Genomic DNA, 17,020 nt, shown 5'->3' with positions numbered 1-17,020 from the left:
CCTGTGACTATTTTTATGACAATTTCGAGATTACATACATTCTACAAATTATCTTATTTGCTACTATAAATATATCAAGTAGAAAGCATTTCCAAAATGCAGGGGTTTTGGTTTATTTTTTACTTTCTTACATCATTGCTCATTTTTGTACAATATCTGATTCCTTTTCTCAGGTGTTGTTCCCATAATTCTCCCGCCACCGCAGCACCTGGGTTTTTAAAAGCTGGGCTTTCAGAGCTATTTTGACAGGGTTAGGCTGGTAGCTGCAGAAGCCCAACACTGGGGGGCACCCAGTCATCTTCCCATTGGAGTCACTGAGCTGTCAACTTTATTTCCAACTTCATGTGCATAGAGTTCCCCAACAGAGATTGTTTTGATCACATGCATGTATGTGGACTATGCTTACAAAACAAAAAGAGTTTGTGTATAGGGTCATTTTATTCTCAGAAGTCATAGCCGTGTAAGCTACGCTTTTGAGAGTGCTCAAGTATACCCAGGCTCTGTATGCATAAATAAATAAATATTAAAAATAGAAATATTGCTATCAGACCAAGTATTTATGGCTCAGGAGAAAAGTCAGTAATTGCGAATGATAAGATAACACAATGGGGTTTTTGAAGCAATGACACTTCAATGGTATGTGGACAGACTTCGGGAGATGGAGAGGGTCAGGACAGGTGACAGTGACTCTGACATTAAATTATTATTTTTTAAAGATTTATTTATTCATACAGAACTGGGGTACAGGCAGAGATGCGGAGGGTGAAAGGATTCACCAGGTACAGAGCGGGGAGCAGAACAGGCAGATCGATGAAGTACACTGCTGAGGGGAGCAGCAGGCGGGTCAGGAGAGGTCTGCCACGCCATGTGGTCTCCTCCTCCACCTGAAAATTTCCAGCAATGCCTCTCTGAGAACTATCATTTAGTACAAATTGTGTGAGGGGATTTTTCTGCCAATAAAATGCGAATTTTGAGAATACCTAGAAAATAAATATTTTGCTGAAATCAAGGTAAAACATTTATGCAAAATATGATAATTCAGTTTTACATGCATTTGATTTCTCATTCATCCAAACTTTGACAGCTCATGATCAAAACATCAGGCATGACGTTGTCAGTAGACACGCGCTCTTTTTTCTACCTTCACTTCTCAGTGTGACATTGTCAGTCAGTTGCTCCTACATTGTGTTATTACTGGAGCATCGACGGCAGAGACCCCTTCATGGTGGAAATATGTTTTTACCCATTTCTTACCCTTTCCATTATTAATAGGGACCTCAAATGTCAGTTCCTATGCAGGTGAGTAATGGAATATAGATTATCCTTTATTACGAGGTGACGAGGGAGAGAGGGCATCGTCCTGGACAGGGGGGTGGGGGATTCCCAGGCCCACCCTCCCCAACACACATACTAACTGCCTGAGGTTGCCCAGTTCCCATCCGAGGTTGCCTGGGTGCTGCTCTGGCTGCTGTGACCCTGCCCTTCTCTACCCCCTCAAGCAGGCTTTGCTTTCCCCACACTCCGCAAACCCAGCCCCCTCCACCAGCAAATTGAACTCTCCTCATGCCAGGCTCTTGCCTCCGGCCTCCATCCCTATCTTTGTCCCTGTTCCCCTTCTATCTCCATTTGACCCCATAAATGTTGTGCTTCTATGGTGGCTCCTCCTTGTGTCTGGCTCATGGTCCATGTTGGTCCCTCCCCGGAGGAGGTGTGTCCATGTCTGGGATCATGGAGGAGACACTGAGGCCACAGACCCTGCAGCCTGAGCCTCACTTGGAACTCGCACGAACCCTCCCCTCTGGCCCTGACCCCACTCCCAAGGCTCCTGGAGGCTCTCAGAGGGGCCTTCAGCCCTCCTGCCTGCAGGCCAGGGCACTGGCCTGTGCTTTATCAGGACTGTCAAGAGGGACAGCTGGCTTATGTGACGGGCCGGCTCCCTTCGTGTCCCTGCATATCTGCTCTGGTTTTAAATAGCGTCTCTGAGCAACTGGGCCAGCACATGGGCTTATAAGGCGTGGGGTCCTTGTCTTCAGCCCTGTCCCTGGAACCTGCCCAGATAGCAGCCAACACCCCTCCCCACCGTGCCTCCCCCCTCCTGTGTCTCCAGCTGCAAGTTCCTCCCAGGGCAGGGCTTGGCTACCCAGGCCCCAGGCGCCGGCTGCTTAAAGCCCTCTCCAGGCCCGCCCTCCCCAGTCCTGCCCAAGTTAAGCAGACACCTGAGGCCCTGTCAGCAGTGCCTGTTCTGAGGTAAGTTTTGGGCAGGATGCTTGAAGGGGGAGAGCAGACATTGGAGACCAGCTTTTCAGGGGATTAGCCTCTTCACCAAGTCAGCCTGTGTCCCCTCGAGTGCGGCTGGTGGTAATGGAGGTCTTGGTCCCCGAATGGAGACACAGGTTTGAGGGGATGTTGGGACAGGAGCAGCGGTGGGGCACAAGGTCCCTGTCGGAACCCAGACTTGGGGTCTGTCCTGGCCCAGCAGGTCCTCCTTGGGCTCCAGGGAGCAGAGCCAGACTGTGGTGCCATCAGTGCATGAAGAGTTCAGTTCTCATCCCCAAGAGAAAGAGGGTGTCCTGGAGCCCTGATGAAGGCCAGATCCTCCCAGGGCAGGCAGTGGTCACTTACCACTTCCCCAGAGCCACCCCAGGCCTGGCTCATTGCCCACGCTGAGCAGCACGGGGCTCAGGGGCCCAGGACCCTCTTTCAGTCCATCTGCCTATTCTGCTCCCCACTTTGTCTCCGGTGAATCCTCTCATCCCTTGCACCTCTGGCCTGTACCCCAGTTCTATATGCACACATAAATAAATCTTTATTTTTAAAAGAGGACTTTTTTGGGATATAGTGACAGATCAGCCTGCACTTGTAAGAAATGGCGATCCCTGCATGCACCTCCCTTTCCCTGGCACTTGCCGGCCTGCCCGTGAGCGTATCCAGACCCCCTTCAGCTTGTACTGTGCGTGTGAGTGTGCGTGTGTGTGTGTGTGTGTGTGTGTGTGTGTGTGTGTGTGTGAAATTCAGCACAGCTTTAGCTTGTGTAAGTTCATGTGTGATCAGCCAAGGGCTTCCAGACCTCAGCGATCACTGTTACTCCCTTTTATTAACACCCCACCATCCCCCCGCAAACCCACCTGTCTCCATTTTTCTTTGCCACTTCTGGAAGCTCATGTGGACGGAGTCCCATGAATTGGCCTTTCCCCCTGAGGAAAGCTCTCTGGAAATCCCCCTGAGCTGAGGTAGGGGGATCACAGGAAGCACCGTGGGGGCCCCGTGGTCTGGGCGTGCCTTATCCTGTGACACTCACCTGGGACGCTCAGTTAATGGACAGGTGGTGGAGGTGCTGGCAGCAAAGCAGCCTGAACGCCCATCGGCCTGCAAAGGCTGGAGCTGGGGAAACAGGGTTTTGAGAGTCACTGGTGATCCAAACACTGAAATTTCAAGGTCTGCTCTTTTGGGTGAAGTGAAGTGGATGCTGGTTGTGGTCTGTCTGTGGGGAGGGTGTCATGACCCTGGGGAGGCAGAAGCCTGCTCCAGACTGCAGGTCTCAGACAGGGAGTAGCTTCACCTCAGCCCTCTCTGGTCTGAGCCCTCTGCTGGGGCGAGGAGTGTGGCTGCCGCTCCCTCTCAGAGACACCTTTCTCTCCTGAGGCGCGCAGAAGCCATGTCTGACCAGGAAGAGGCCCTGGAAGAGTGTGAACCGTGAGTACCCAGAGCGTCCGGCCCGGGGTGATGCCCAACGGCCCAGGAAGACCTTGGGGTGGGGCAAGGCTGTTCCTGTTGGGCACTAGATGAGGGACGTAGCCCCTTCATTTCCTTGTCTGGGGCCAGGGGGTGTTTGAGAATAACAACTTTCAGCCGCTGAGGTCAGCAAGGTAACCCTCTGGCTAGGAGACAAGCCAGGAGCAGAGGAACACAGAAGCAGGTCTCCTGGTAAAGGGTCTAGAAAGGTCCAGCGGCTGCCCAGCAGACACAGCTGATCACCCCAACAGACACCCCCCCAGAGCCCCGCATTCTCACACCACCAGAAGTCACCCTCCCGAGGGTGCCCTTTCCACTCTGCCATGTTGGAGACACTCTGTGGGGTGCCAGGCGCTGGGTCCCTGTCGGCCAACCCACCGCAGTCTCTGGGCAGTGGTCACAGGGGATAACAGAGGTGTGGGCACAGCTCCTGCCCTCACGGAATGACTCTTTTCTCTGTCTGTGAGATGTGAAGTGTTGGGAGGGAGCCACGAGCAAACTGGAGCCCCGCTGGGAGCGGGGGTATCTGTGGTGCTGGGAGGGGTGGGGACCTCTGAGGATGCAGCAGTCAGGGAAGGCTGCATGGAGGAGGCAGGTCTTACCAAATAGGGCTTGGATAGAGAGAGAGGAAAGAGGGAAGGACTTTCTAGAAGGGAGCATGGGAGAGCTCAGAGGTGACTTGGAGAACTCAGAGGGACCAGAGCAGCTAAAGGAGAGGTTCTAAGAGGACAGGGAGGTACCCTGCACCAGGATGCTGGAGGGTTGGGGGTGCAGGCAGTGGATGGTGACTTCCATTAGGTAACGCAGAAAATGAAAGGGATTTTCCCAGTCTGTGTGTGTGTGTGTGTGCGCCTGTGTGTATCTGTGTCTGTGTATGTATCTCTCTGTGTGTGTGCTTGTGCATTCTTGATGGCGTCTTCTGCCCTGCAGGGAGCAGGAAGGTAAGCACACCCCTCTCCTCATTTGGAGGAAGGATAGCCTGGTGTGGAACTGACTCATCTCTTCTCTTCTTTCCCGGGCGGGGACTGTCTCCTCGGAACAGAAGAAGCTGTGGAAGGTATGTGGGTCCTGGGGCAGGAGGGTCAGAAAGAAGCTGTCCCTGGGACCGAGCATTGCAGGGGGCCCTGGAAAACAGCTAGCTGGTCCCCTCCCTCCCAGTCGAGCAAAGCTCCTGTCGCCCTCAGGGCTCCTGAGTGGAATCTGTCCAAACTTGGTTGCTCAGCTCTTAAGACAAAAGGTTTAAAGGTCTCTTTATCTTCCATTTTTGTTCAAACACCATGATGACTCTTTCCAAATATTAGATTTGCTTTCATTTAAAAAAATTTTTTTACCCAGAAAACTTTTAAATGCATATGAAAGAAGCAAACGAAGACCACCCCCTGCTCCCACCACCATAGCATCGTCAAATACCGATTTATGTTTACCTGTGCTCTGCCAGAGATCTGCGGCAGACATCCAGAATAATACCCAGCTCTCATGTCATTTCATGCTTAAATCTTTCCAAATGTGTCTCTTAAATTCTGCTATTGAGAATAACCAGGTATACATAAAAACAATCAATTGTGTAATTTTTTCAAGTAATTTCTGAATACAAATTGTTCATTAGCCGGGACATTTCATATTTTTATCTTTACCTGGTGGGAGGTGGAGCGACCCATATTGACTGCAGGTCTTTGCGATTCCTGCTCTTCCACGTGTCCACAACTGGTCTGCCTAGCGTGACCCTCCTGAACTCTCGAGCTCACCCTGACCTTTTCCTCCTCCTGAGCACTTGGCGCCGGCATGGAGAGACACCCTGCAGCTCCCACCAGCCCCAAAACGCTCTCTGCACCTGCACCCCAGGCGGGACGTGGCCCCCCACATGCTCGGAAGTACCCGCCAGCACATGGGGTGTGGACATTAGGGGGAGGACACAGTGGAGGTCCAGGGCAAGAGCTTGGGAGGGGGCAGGAGCTGCTGCTCCTGCTTCCTGTGTCTTCTGGGGACAGTAGGGACCCTCTTACACAGGTGAGACTTTTCAGGGGCGTTATAAGCGGGGTTCACAGGAGATACTGAGTGGCGACAGGTTCCTTTACGTTTCCCAGGAACTCTAGTCTCTCCAGGGGTATTTAAAATAACTTTGGATCAAAAATCGAGCCCCAACTTCTGCTGTGTGCCCTTGCAGAAGACCTTCAGTGGGGTGGGTCTTCCCTTGTTTGGGGGCTTTATCAGCTCACAGCAATAGGCATTTTGGCTGAGGTTTGAGGAATGGGGGCCAGACGGCTTGCTACACCGTAGAGGCTGGCTGTGCATTGACGAAACAACCCCTGCCTCACGCTGTCCCCCTCAGTGTCACATCTGCCTTGCTTGCTTGAGCAGAAGACAGCTGCCTCCCGTGCAGCGGCGCCCCTGGCCCTGAGTGACCACGACAGCGGAGCGTGCATGGCCCCTGAGCCGTGGGTGGGCCAGCCAGTGTCAGCTCCTCCAGGAGTGAGAGGAACCCAGAGCTGTACACTCTTCCTGGAGCAGCCATTCAGAGGCCATGCTGGGTCTCCCTTAGCGGAGCAGCCGCCTGGACAGAGGCAAAGGCCGACATTGCTCCTCCTGGGCGGCTTCCCGAGCTGTGGTCCCACACACAGCATGTATTTTGGGTGATACCTGAGAGTGTGATTTGGGGTGGCATGGGGGACACTTGATAGGAGTGAATGGCTCCCCACACTGTCCTTTGGGGCCTCTGGTCGTGAGAGGGGAGTGGAGGCCATGCCTACAGGCAGGGCAGAGACGGTCAGTTGCCCCAGTGGACTGCTCAAACTCTTAATCCTTCAGTAGGGGCCGGAGGACAATGACAGTTGACCCTGGGACAAGGCAGGGGGTAGGGGAGCTGAACCCCGCGTAGCCAAATACACACATGTGGCTTAGCCTGGGCCCTCTGAGCCTGCAGGTTGAGCTTGTGACTTCACAGACTGTGGGAGAAAAGAGCTAAGCACAGGGGGACCCGAAAGGCCGAAACCTCTGTGGCCAGCCAACTGCATTTCCCTTTTATTCACGAGGCCCCTGGGCCCCAGGGGGGTCCTTCGAGGTGGTAGCGGGCGCGGGCACACAGCCGGCCTGGAGGGTCCGCGTGGCATGCCGTGCACTGCTGGCCACTTCTGTCACTGTCCCTCGCGCCCAGACTAACCTGTCTCGCTTCTCCCTTTGCCGCTGCTGAGCTCAGAGGAGGAAGACTGGAGAGAGGACGAAGACGACGGTAGTACAGCCTGCCTTCTGTGGTGCTTTCTGCCTTGCTGTCCTCAGAGCTCCTGTTAGAGGGGGTCGGGGTGGGGGGAGGGGAGGAGCCAGCTCTTCCCTCTTCAGAGTGCCCAGACCTGCCCTTCCGAGCTCTTCTCTGTGTCTCTTCAGGCCACTGCTCCTTCCCAGCTCCCATCCTGCCCTGGGCTAGGGGTGCCCAGGACAGCTTATGGCCCAGCCTGCTCTGCTCTAGATGAGTGGCTGGCTCTGCCCCCACCTGTGTTCTGTACTGGACACTTCTGAGCTGGACAGCTGCCAGGCAGGGTGGCCAGAGCACGAGGGCTTGGTGTCAAAGTCATCTGATGAGCAGCTAGAGGATCTGGAAGTGGCCAGAGCAGAAAGGACATGATGTCAGCCTTCAGTGGGGCCCTGCTGGGGACAAAGGCCAGGACTATCTTTGTGTCTGAGGATAGGACTAGGGCCAGGGAGGCAGATTAGGGCTTAAATTTTGTAGGCGTTTTGACCCAGTGAGGTCTCATGAAGGGTGGGTGCCCTGTCATTGGGGGTGTTGTATGGTCCCTGATGGAGGGATGTCTGCAAGATGTGAAGCATCAGATGGGGTGGGGGTGGGTGTTAACAGGGTGTCCTGAAGGTGGGCTCTACAACCGGATGTACCCTTGCCATCCCATTCTCTATTTTCACCATTCTAGAAGGGTCTGCTTTGAGGCAAGGCTGTTGCAGGCATCAAAGAAGAGGCATGTCCAGGCCTCAGAGCAGATTCAAGAAAAGAACACAGGGAGGATGGGGGCACAGAGAGTGGGCCTAGCCCATGGGCCTTCCAGCCCAAGGCCTCCTCCTCCCTCTGCCTGGAGGGTACACCAAGTCCTTGCCCAGCAGAGCCCTGTGCTGTCTCACTTGACCATTATGGGGGCCATATATGTCAAACAAATGATAACGATGGAAACTTGTGCCAGCTCTCTGGACACCCCACCCAACTCCAACTTGCTTTTTGGTTTCTTTTAGATACAGAAAAGGGTGCTTGGACTGACCGGGTCCAGGATATGAGCTTCCCCGACACCTCCCTTTGAGCAGAACACATGCTTTGGTCACTGGGCAGAAAGTAGGGGAGAGGGCTGGAGGCTGTAGGGGAAAGCGGAGCTAAGTCAGGCAGAGAGAGCCAGTGACTCCCCCGACCCCAGCAGTGGGTTTTGCTGGGGCTACCCTCTGCTCACAACACCTACCACATCCTAACCTGGGGCTCCTGCCTCAGGGTGCTAGGCCCTCATTACACCAGAGGAGAACAGGTCTCCATGCTGGGAAAGGACCCCTTCTGTTCCCAAACTCCCAAGAAGACAGGCTTGGAACAGAACGACTCCATGCCTTCTGATGGTTTCCCAGGGGTCAGCAGACTATTTCTGTAAAGGACAGGCTCTAATATTTGGGGTTTTGTGGGCCGCACAGTCTGTGTTGAATTTCTTGTCTCTGTTGTTGTAGCATGAAGCAGCCAAAGGTCAGATGCTAGTGAATATTTGTGACGATGTTCCAATAAAACTTTATTTACAAACGTGATCTGGGGGCCGGATTTAGTTCTGGGTGCAACACAGTTTGCTGACTTCTGGTTTAAACCAAGAACTGAGCAGTCCCTACCATTCACTTTGGTTGTGCCCCCAGTTCATCTTGAAGCCAGATATCCCGTTCCCCTCTGTTCTATGTGTGTTGGCACAGGCAGGGCCTGGCTGGTCACTGTGTCTGGTTTATGTCCCCAGAGCAGGAAGAACTAGCAGAAGAAGAAGAGGCTGAAGGTGAAGCTGAAGGTGAGGCTGATGCTGAGGAGACCAATGTGGAAGGTAAGGTGCTGGGGTGAGTGTGGGGGGCCTTTCGTGGTGTCAAGGTTGCCTTGGTGGTAAGAACTTTGTTGGGAAAATCCCTTTGATCTGTGCATCTGTGCTGGGCTTGAAGGAGCCCTGCCTGCACCAGAGCTGTGAGCTCCTTACCATTGGCATGAATATGGTGTGCAACAGACAGCTCCCTGACCCCCTAACCCAGCAGGGTGCACTCTAGTGAGGACCTGTTGGGGGGCCAGGCCGTGGCAGAGGGACATAGGCTCAGAAGAAAGATCTTTGTTGACTTATCCTGTTCTGTGTAGGAGACACACAAGAAGAGGAAGCTAAAGATGCTGACGGTGAGGACTGTTGGACATCAAGAGAAAGGAATTGGGGTGATAAAGGAATTGGGGGTGCTGCCAACAGGACGCTGCAGGGAAGTGTGGGAGAGAGGCTCAGGGGAGGAGAGGTCTGGTGGTGGTGCTGGTTTTAGATAGTGGTCTCCAAACCTTGGCCCTCCTTCCAGAGAAGCTGCTTCAGGGGGCCAATGGGAGAGAGGACTAGTGAACTGGCCCCTGCTGGTCGGGGTGCCAGGGGTCACACCTACATCCGTGGCTCAGGCAAAATCGCTCTGTGGGTCTTTGTGGGTCACTGCTGTGGATATAGCCACACTGCAGCCATTACAAGGGGCCCAAGGGGCCCAGCTTTGTCTCTGGAGGGAGCGGTTCCTAGAGGGACTCTGGAATCATGCCATAGGCTTCCCGGCCCCGTGGCTACCAGAAAGCAAGGAGGGAAGACTTGGGAGGGGACCTGGGGCTCCAGGAGGCCATGGCAGGGATCTCCAGGGTGAAGGAGACTATTATACCAACAGAGAAAGGAGTCCACAGGTGTCCAGGTGGTGCGGGGCAGAGCTGGGGCCTCCTGACCCTGTGCCCATGTGTCTCTCTCCTCCCCAGATGGCCCGGTGGAGGAGTCCAAACCCAAGCCCAGGTGAGTGGCCACTCCTGGCGTGAAGCCCTAGGAGCAGAAGCCAGTGAGGGAGAATGGGCAGAACAGGACAGGAATAAGGGGCCCAGTGGGCGTGGCCTGGGAGTGTGTTGGGCACAGACCTGTATGGTTGCACAGGTTGTGTATGGCACAAAGGTCTGGCCTGATGGAGAGAGTAGGAGATGAAATCCATCCTACATCCCACTACTAACTGCACGGCCTGGCACGGCCAGCGCTGTGTTCACCTAGAGGAAAGCGATGGGTCATGGCCCTGGAAGTCGTGGTGTCCTGTCCACAGATGTCCAGAAAGCCTGCCTTTGCTTCTGAGGCTGGTCCTGGGGGAAGAGGGAAGACAATTTGGTGGAGCCATGCCAGCCTAGGCATGTGCTTCAATGAGTCGCAAAAGGGTGGGCTGAGGTACTTGGTCCCACACACATAGAACAACAGGTGGCTGTGGGTGGTGTTGTGAGAGGAGCTGTTTCCTGTTGTTATTGCCGCACCTGCCAGCAGATGGCACCTCAGTACAGCTCAGGTTTCTGTGCTGCTGGGTGACCTCCTCAATCGCCCAGGAAGGCACCATCCCAGCGCCTTCTTTGGGACAGCACCTTCCCTCTGTAGTGTCTCATTTCCACTCCACACAGGTCTGAGGGCAGGTGGGGAACCAGTGTCCCATGGGGTGGGGGTGCCACATAGCAAGGATGTGTTGGGCCAAATTGCAGAGCAGCAGCGCATCCGAAGTGAGCGGGAGAAGGAGCGCCAGACCCACAGGAACGCCAGACTGCAGGAAAGGGTTTGGGGCAGGTTCTGCGGGGTCACCCTCAGGGGCTGATTCAGACAAGCCTCTCCTCCCTCACTGTGTAGTTTTTTTTTTTTAATTTTGTAATAGTTTATTTTTACACATTTTTGTGAATTTTTCCATCTCAGTTGCAATCCCCTTGGGTTTCCCATCACCAAATCACCGTGTGCCATCACCATAGTCCAGTGCATTTCCCTCCCCCCACTGTTTTTGATCCCAATCCCCACTCCACCCCCATAATATGTCTCTGGTGTATAGCTGTTCATCATTATCATTAACTGCGGTTTTGAGCACGTCTCTACCAGAGCCTCAGCTTTCTGAAATGAGATGAACAATACTTGCTTCCTGGTTGGCTGTGAGCGGAAATGACACACAGCGAGTGCCCTCTGGCTGTTCCCCGGCAGAGCACGGTCATGGTTGGGGTCAGTTGTGCACCGAGGCCGTATTTGCAGGGGAGGGGCCCTACCGGCCCAGGCCCCTCGGCCGCCCAGGCCCAAGGCAGTGTTCATGCCGGTGGTTCCTTTTTCACAATAGGTCGTTCATGCCCAACTTGGTGCCACCCAAGATCCCCGATGGAGAGAGAGTGGACTTTGACGTGAGCACTGGTTTCTGGGGGAGTAGGCCTGTCTGGGGTGGGCTCAGGGCGCTCAGGGGAGAGACCTGTGACCTTGTGGGCAGGGGAGGCTGCAGGCGGTAGTAACCCCAGGGCTGAGCCTCGAATCTCTGGGTTCAGCTCACTCTTGCCCTTTATGGGCCAGAACTCCCATTTCTATCTGGAACTCATGGGGAACATCACCTCCGACCTGGCTGTGCACCCCCAGGACATCCACCGGAAGCGCATGGAGAAGGACCTGAACGAGCTGCAGACGCTGATCGAAGCTCACTTTGAGAACAGGAAGAAGGAGGAGGAGGAGCTCCTTTCCCTCAAAGACAGAATCGTAGGTTTCCTGTCTCCCAGGGCAACATAAGCTAAGCCCCTCTCTGGTATCCCTCTGTGTCCCACCACCTCCTCCAGGCAGCCTTCCCTGGAGCCCTAACACACTACAAGTGGGCTCTCCAGCGGGACCCCGCCCTGGGGCCCTGGCCCTGCTGTGTTTCTCCTGAGGGCTCAGCTGCTTGTCTAGCCCTGGGCGCCCCTTGTCCCTCCATGCCCAGGCCCTGGCTAGGGATGACTCCAATGCCTGGGGCCCCACTCTGCCCCGCCCCCCTGCCCAGCTGGCATCACTTCCCACACTGGCGGAGAGGAGTCTAGTCAGGAGCAGGGTTATTCCTATTCCTCTTTTTTCTCTCCAACCAACTTGCCCTCCCCCAGGCCTGCTCCTCTGGCTGGTAGCTGCACTTGGCCACCTGTCTGGGCAACCATCAGCTGCCTGGGCGGGGCCGGGGGGAGCACTGTGGGGAGACAAGAGAAGCCTGCCTGGCATTTTCTGAATCGTTGGAGATGATCCCACAGTGATGAATGTCCAGGCAGGGCCGTGGCACAGGCCTGGCACCATGGTGGGTTCCCTGGAGCACCTGTCTCTGCATCTGTCTGTGGAGTGGTGGAGAGCAGAAGCCATCAGAGGAAGTGCATTCCGGGCCTTGGGTTCCCTCACCCCCCTTCCCCTGGCTGGTGCCTACACCCTGAGGGCTGGTGGGGCCCGGGATGGTTCTGGCAGCAATGCAGCCTTGGCATCTACCCCATAGGAGAAGCGCCGTGCCGAGCGGGCAGAGCAGCAGCGCATCCGAAGTGAGCGGGAGAAGGAGCGCCAGACCCGTCTGGCTGTGAGTGCCCCAGCCCAGGCTCACCGGGCCCCACGTGCTCCCAGCCCCCAGCCTCCCAGGTCCCTCTCTGTTTGTGGATGTGGACCCAGCCAGGAGGCAGCAAGTACCTCGTGAGCTGGGCTGTGATGATGCACATGGGCCAGACAAAAGCCCTGACCCCTCCTCCCTGACCCAGTGTGGGCTCCCCGGGAACTGGAGGCTCCAGAACCTTCTTCCTGTGGTGCTGTTGCTGAAGTCCTTCCCAAGCAGCACGCTCTTGGGGTACTCAGCCTGAGCGGGTGATGGGGCCTCACAGTGGGCAGGAGGACCTCATTCATGCCCACTCTGTGTGCCAGGCCCTGGGCTGGGGTGTCTCAAGGAGCTTCTCAATTAGGGCCGAGGAGCCCAACTCAGCTTCCCCTAAAGGCTCAATCCAGAATAAAGTTTCCTGCCCCCCCCCCCCTAAATTGCTCTCATCCTCCTGTCTCCATGTCAGGAAGAGAGAGCCCGGCGAGAGGAGGAGGAGAACAGGAGAAAGGCTGAGGATGAGGCCCGGAAGAAGAAGGCTTTGTCCAACATGATGCATTTTGGAGGCTACATCCAGAAGGTGGGTGGGGGGCCGGTCTTCAGGGGGTCCTGGTGCAGCAGGACTGGGTGAGCGGTATGGCCCTGGGCTTCATCAGGAAGCCTTCCTGGGGCCGCTGCAGGCAGAGGCCAGGGCATCTGTCCCTCCCATGGGGTGGTGGGGTGGCCCTGTGGCCCCAGGGGGCTGCATGCAGCTGAAGAGCCCTGTGCCTGCTGAGAGCTGTGCTTGGAGACCTAGTTGAGATAGACAGATAGACACACAGACACACACACACAAACACAGCCTCCTGCGACCCGGGAGCCCCCATTTCTCATGCGGGCTCTGGGGTTCCTATTACCTGCATCCAACATGCTAGCGGGCAGAGTACCCAGGTGCTGAGGATGAGGGGTTGTTCCTGGAACCCAATCCCTAGCTTTTGTGTCCCAATCTGACTACATGTCCATCCTTGGGGGCAGATGGAAACTCGAGATGGATATTCTCCATGCAGTGGGGGGTCGGGTCGCCCTGGACTGCCAAAGTCCTGAGCAGAACCAGGCCAGCCAGCCTGCCTCTTCCCAGGTGGCCACGCCAGCCCCCCTCTGCAGTTGCTCCAGCCCCCCACCCTAGGCTCCTGTCCTGGTGAGCAGGGAGCTCCAGCGAGCCTCCTCATCACCTTCTCCTTCTCCCCTGTGTCTGTCTGCCTTCGTCTCCTGCCCTGTCCCTGCGCTCTGTCTGCCCCTGTCCTGTTCTGGGCTTTCTCTCCGGGTCTTTATCTCATGGTGTCCTGGTTCAGCAGGCCCAGGTGGGTACCACAACCTCATACTCTCCTCCTCCTCCTCATAGTCCTGGGAGCTTCCTGGAGGGAGGCAAGTGGCCCTTGGGCAAGGTTGGAGGGAGGGAGTCAGGAGAGAGTTGGGAGAGCGGGGAGGCAGCAGAAGGACAAATGCCAATTCTCCCTCCTGTGAGTCTCTGGGGACCCAGGCAGTGGATGGTGTGGGGGAGCAGGGATGAGAGGAGGGAGCCAGATCCTCCTGCAGCCTTGCCCCACTCCCCACTGGCTTTGGGGAAGGGTGGGGGATGGTAGGAAGTGGGGGTACCCTCTAACCAAGTCCCCTGCTGGCCATTCCCTCCAGACTGAGCGGAAAAGTGGGAAGAGGCAGACGGAGCGGGAGAAGAAGAAGAAGATTCTGGCTGAGAGGAGGAAGGCGCTGGCCATCGACCACCTGAATGAAGATCAGCTGAGGTGGGCCAGGGCTGGTGAGGGGCTGAGGGAGCGCATGGAGGGCAGGGCATTGCCACAGCCGACCACCAGGGGGCGCTGCCGCCTGGCTGATTTCCCAAGGGAGCTGGGTTGGGCCAGTTGGGTGCTTTGTGAGAGGGAGAGAAGACTGAGCAGGCACCTCACCTGTGTGAGCCTTGCCAGATGCCCCTGCACACAGGAGGGAGCAGGGGAGCCAACAGGGTGCCCTGAGTGCCGCAGGGGGCTCCCTCTCCTCTGGCCCCAGAACTTGGTCTTGCAGTCCTCTGCTGTCCTTTCCTCAGCTCTGGGTGCTGCCCTTTGGATTTGGGGCCTGTGCTGGCCAAGCCCTTAGGGTGGGGGGCTGATCCCCGCAGGCTGGAGTGGATAGGAGGCTGTCACCCCTGGGGGCTGGGTGGGCCTCCGGATGGAGGCAGGTGGCACCCAGATCCCCCAGCCCCATCCTCACTGCGGCCTTTTCCACAGGGAGAAGGCCAAGGAGCTGTGGCAGAGTGTCTATAACCTGGAGGCGGAGAAGTTCGACCTGCAGGAGAAGTTCAAACAGCAGAAGTATGAGGTGAGTGTGCTCCTTGCACCCCAAGCCCTGTGCACCCCATATTCTCCGCTTTGATGGTGTTTGCAGTCTGTTGCTGGTCAGGCACCTTTTCCTGTCCCTTCTCCCCAGCACCCCTCCACCCTGCCTGCCACCTCCTTTCCTACAGTCCTTCCCTTCATCTCCAGGGCCATTGTTTGCTGGGGTTGAGCAAAGATTTGTTCCCTGGGCCCAGCCTTGGGGCCCCTCTCTCCTGGCCAGGCCACACCAAACCAGACCCCTTGGGCCTCTCTGGGCCCCTAATTTTTCTCACCTTCTTAGTATACTGTTCCCCCTTTATTCTCCTTCTCGCCTCTCTTCCTCGCCCTTCCTCTTCTTTCTCTGTTTCCTTCCCTTCTTCCTTTTCCTCTCCTCTCTCTACTCTTCCCTCCTGCTCTTCTCCCTCCTCTTCCCCTCTCTGCTGCCGAGCCCCTTTGCCCTCACCCACAGGCTACCTGGCACCTCAGTTAAAATCAGCTCCCACATTTCCCTTTCAGATCAATGTCCTCCGAAACCGGATCAATGATAACCAGAAAGTGTAAGCATCTGGGCTCCCTCCTCCCTCCTCTCTGCCGTCCACCCCACTGGCCCTCCTCTCCCCTGTTCCCCCTGGCCAAGGCCCCTGGGAAGTGGGTGGAGCCACTCACTGCAGCCAAGGGTCCTGCCCCGCTCCCCCTGGGCCCTGGCCCTGCGGCCCAGCTCCTGCTAGTGGAGACTGATGCCCTGTACCCTCCGACACTGCTGGTCTTCTTGCAGCTCCAAGACCCGAGGCAAGGCCAAAGTCACCGGACGCTGGAAGTAGACGCTGCAGCCTCCTTGGCCAGAGATCTGCTCCTGGCCGCTTCCCTGTCCTGCTTGTCCCCAGCTCCAGGCCTCCTGGGCACCCGAGGGGCACTCCTAGTGGACACTCCTCATGGAGGCCACCGCCCCCCACACGCCCCACACCTCGCTTGCCCCACGCATCACTAATAAAGAGTCACCACACACCTAAAAGCAATTCTATCACTTCTCCTTCAGAGCGGGGAGAAACTGAGGCAAGACCCAGTCTCACAGGGAGTCAGGTTGCAGTCTCCCCGCAGGACGTGGCCCCGGCTTCTGGCAAACCTGAACGAGCTCTTGCCTGTCTGACATCCCTCCCAGCAACTTTGGGCAGGAGAGACCAGGATGCCTCAGGGCCGGTGGGAAGGGGGCACCAGCCACAGAAAAGGCCATCACGTCAGCACTGAATCACCAGGGCTCAGCCAGGCGTAATGCGGTCCAGGGGGCGGAAGTGCCTGCCTGAGTCACCCTTGGGAAGGGGAAGGCCTCCTCAGGAGGTCCTGCCTTCTCCTCCTGGCCAGGGCACCAAGGAGCGGGCATCTGGGAGGTAGGGAGCCCTGTGGTAGGACGGCCAGTTGCGCTGGTCAGTCAGAGCTGCCAAGAGGGGCAGGCTGGCCCGGGTGCCTCGGTTTCCCCCTCCCCAAGTCTGTATGTCTTCCAGGCTTGAATGGTAACCTGGGGACCACAGGGTCCCTGTGCTGAAGAGGACAGCCCGTGGCATGGGTCCAGCAGGCCGAGGACAGGGAAGCCAGGTGGGATGAGAGTGTCATGCTCACCAGCGCTGCAGTGGAAACCCATGGAGCCCTCTCGTGTCCGTCTGAGCCCTGGCTCAGGCTGCTCCCTCTGCCTGGGGCCTCCTGCTCGCCACTGTCCCTCCGCAAAGGGCACTGAGTGAATGTTGTTTCCCAGCAGATTTCCCACCTTCTGCCTGGCTGATTGAGCCCCCTAGGCCCTGCTCTGGCTGTGCTCAGCAGAGTCAGGCCCTCAGAGGCCACCATGCCCCTCCTATTTGCAATGTGTACCCCACCTCTCCTGTGTGCTGGCCAAGCGCTGGACAGATGCTAGTGATGAAGAGGACAAGCTGCCAGGAGGGCTTAGGCTGGGGTCTAGATTTCTCACTCGTTCATTCATGCATGCATGCAGTCACTCAAAAATCTCTCCTGAGCGCTAAATATATGCTAGGCCTTGTGCCAAGCACAGTAGGCACCACTGCCCTCACGGACTCACAGCCCATTGGGGAGAGGGCACAAAAAAGCAGATTCCAGCTCACTGTCCTCACAGGTAAGGATGAGCCTTGCCACCTGGACTTGGGGGGGCGGGGTTTGGCTGGCTTTCTGCAGGAAATGGTGGGGAGGAGAAGGTCAAGGAGAGGGACGGGCCAGCCTGCTGGCCTAGGAGAGGGAGCCAGCCTGCTGAGAGACAGGGTCATCAGTTACAGACCTTTGGGCCTCTGGTGGGGACAAGAGGACCCCACTGGGAGTGCTCCGAGGCCAGGGAGGCGGCCGGTGGCCCCTGGAGG

The 17,020-nt window shown here is 56.6% G+C and overlaps 1 protein-coding gene across 1 annotated transcript; it reads left to right on the top strand.

The window, feature by feature from the left end:
* The first annotated feature begins 1,293 nt into the window (after positions 1-1,293).
* On the top strand, positions 1,294-15,626 carry TNNT2 (troponin T type 2 (cardiac)). The gene is made up of 17 exons (XM_012726782.1): positions 1,294-1,299; positions 2,108-2,247; positions 3,643-3,693; positions 4,663-4,673; positions 4,778-4,789; positions 8,706-8,786; positions 9,086-9,121; positions 9,719-9,752; positions 11,080-11,140; positions 11,367-11,483; positions 12,232-12,309; positions 12,785-12,895; positions 13,647-13,655; positions 13,987-14,096; positions 14,577-14,667; positions 15,180-15,220; positions 15,439-15,626. The coding sequence occupies exons 1-17, from the start codon at positions 1,294-1,296 to the stop codon at positions 15,482-15,484; spliced, it is 1,035 nt and encodes a 344-aa protein (XP_012582236.1). The 3' UTR covers positions 15,485-15,626.
* Positions 15,627-17,020: the final 1,394 nt, after the last annotated feature.

This window comes from Condylura cristata, unplaced genomic scaffold (assembly GCF_000260355.1).
Source record: "Condylura cristata isolate star-nosed mole 26May11 unplaced genomic scaffold, ConCri1.0 scaffold00018, whole genome shotgun sequence".
In the NCBI taxonomy this organism is placed as follows: Eukaryota; Metazoa; Chordata; class Mammalia; order Eulipotyphla; family Talpidae; genus Condylura; species Condylura cristata.
Note: the sequence above shows the minus strand (reverse complement) of the source record. Positions and strands in the feature narration are given on the sequence as shown.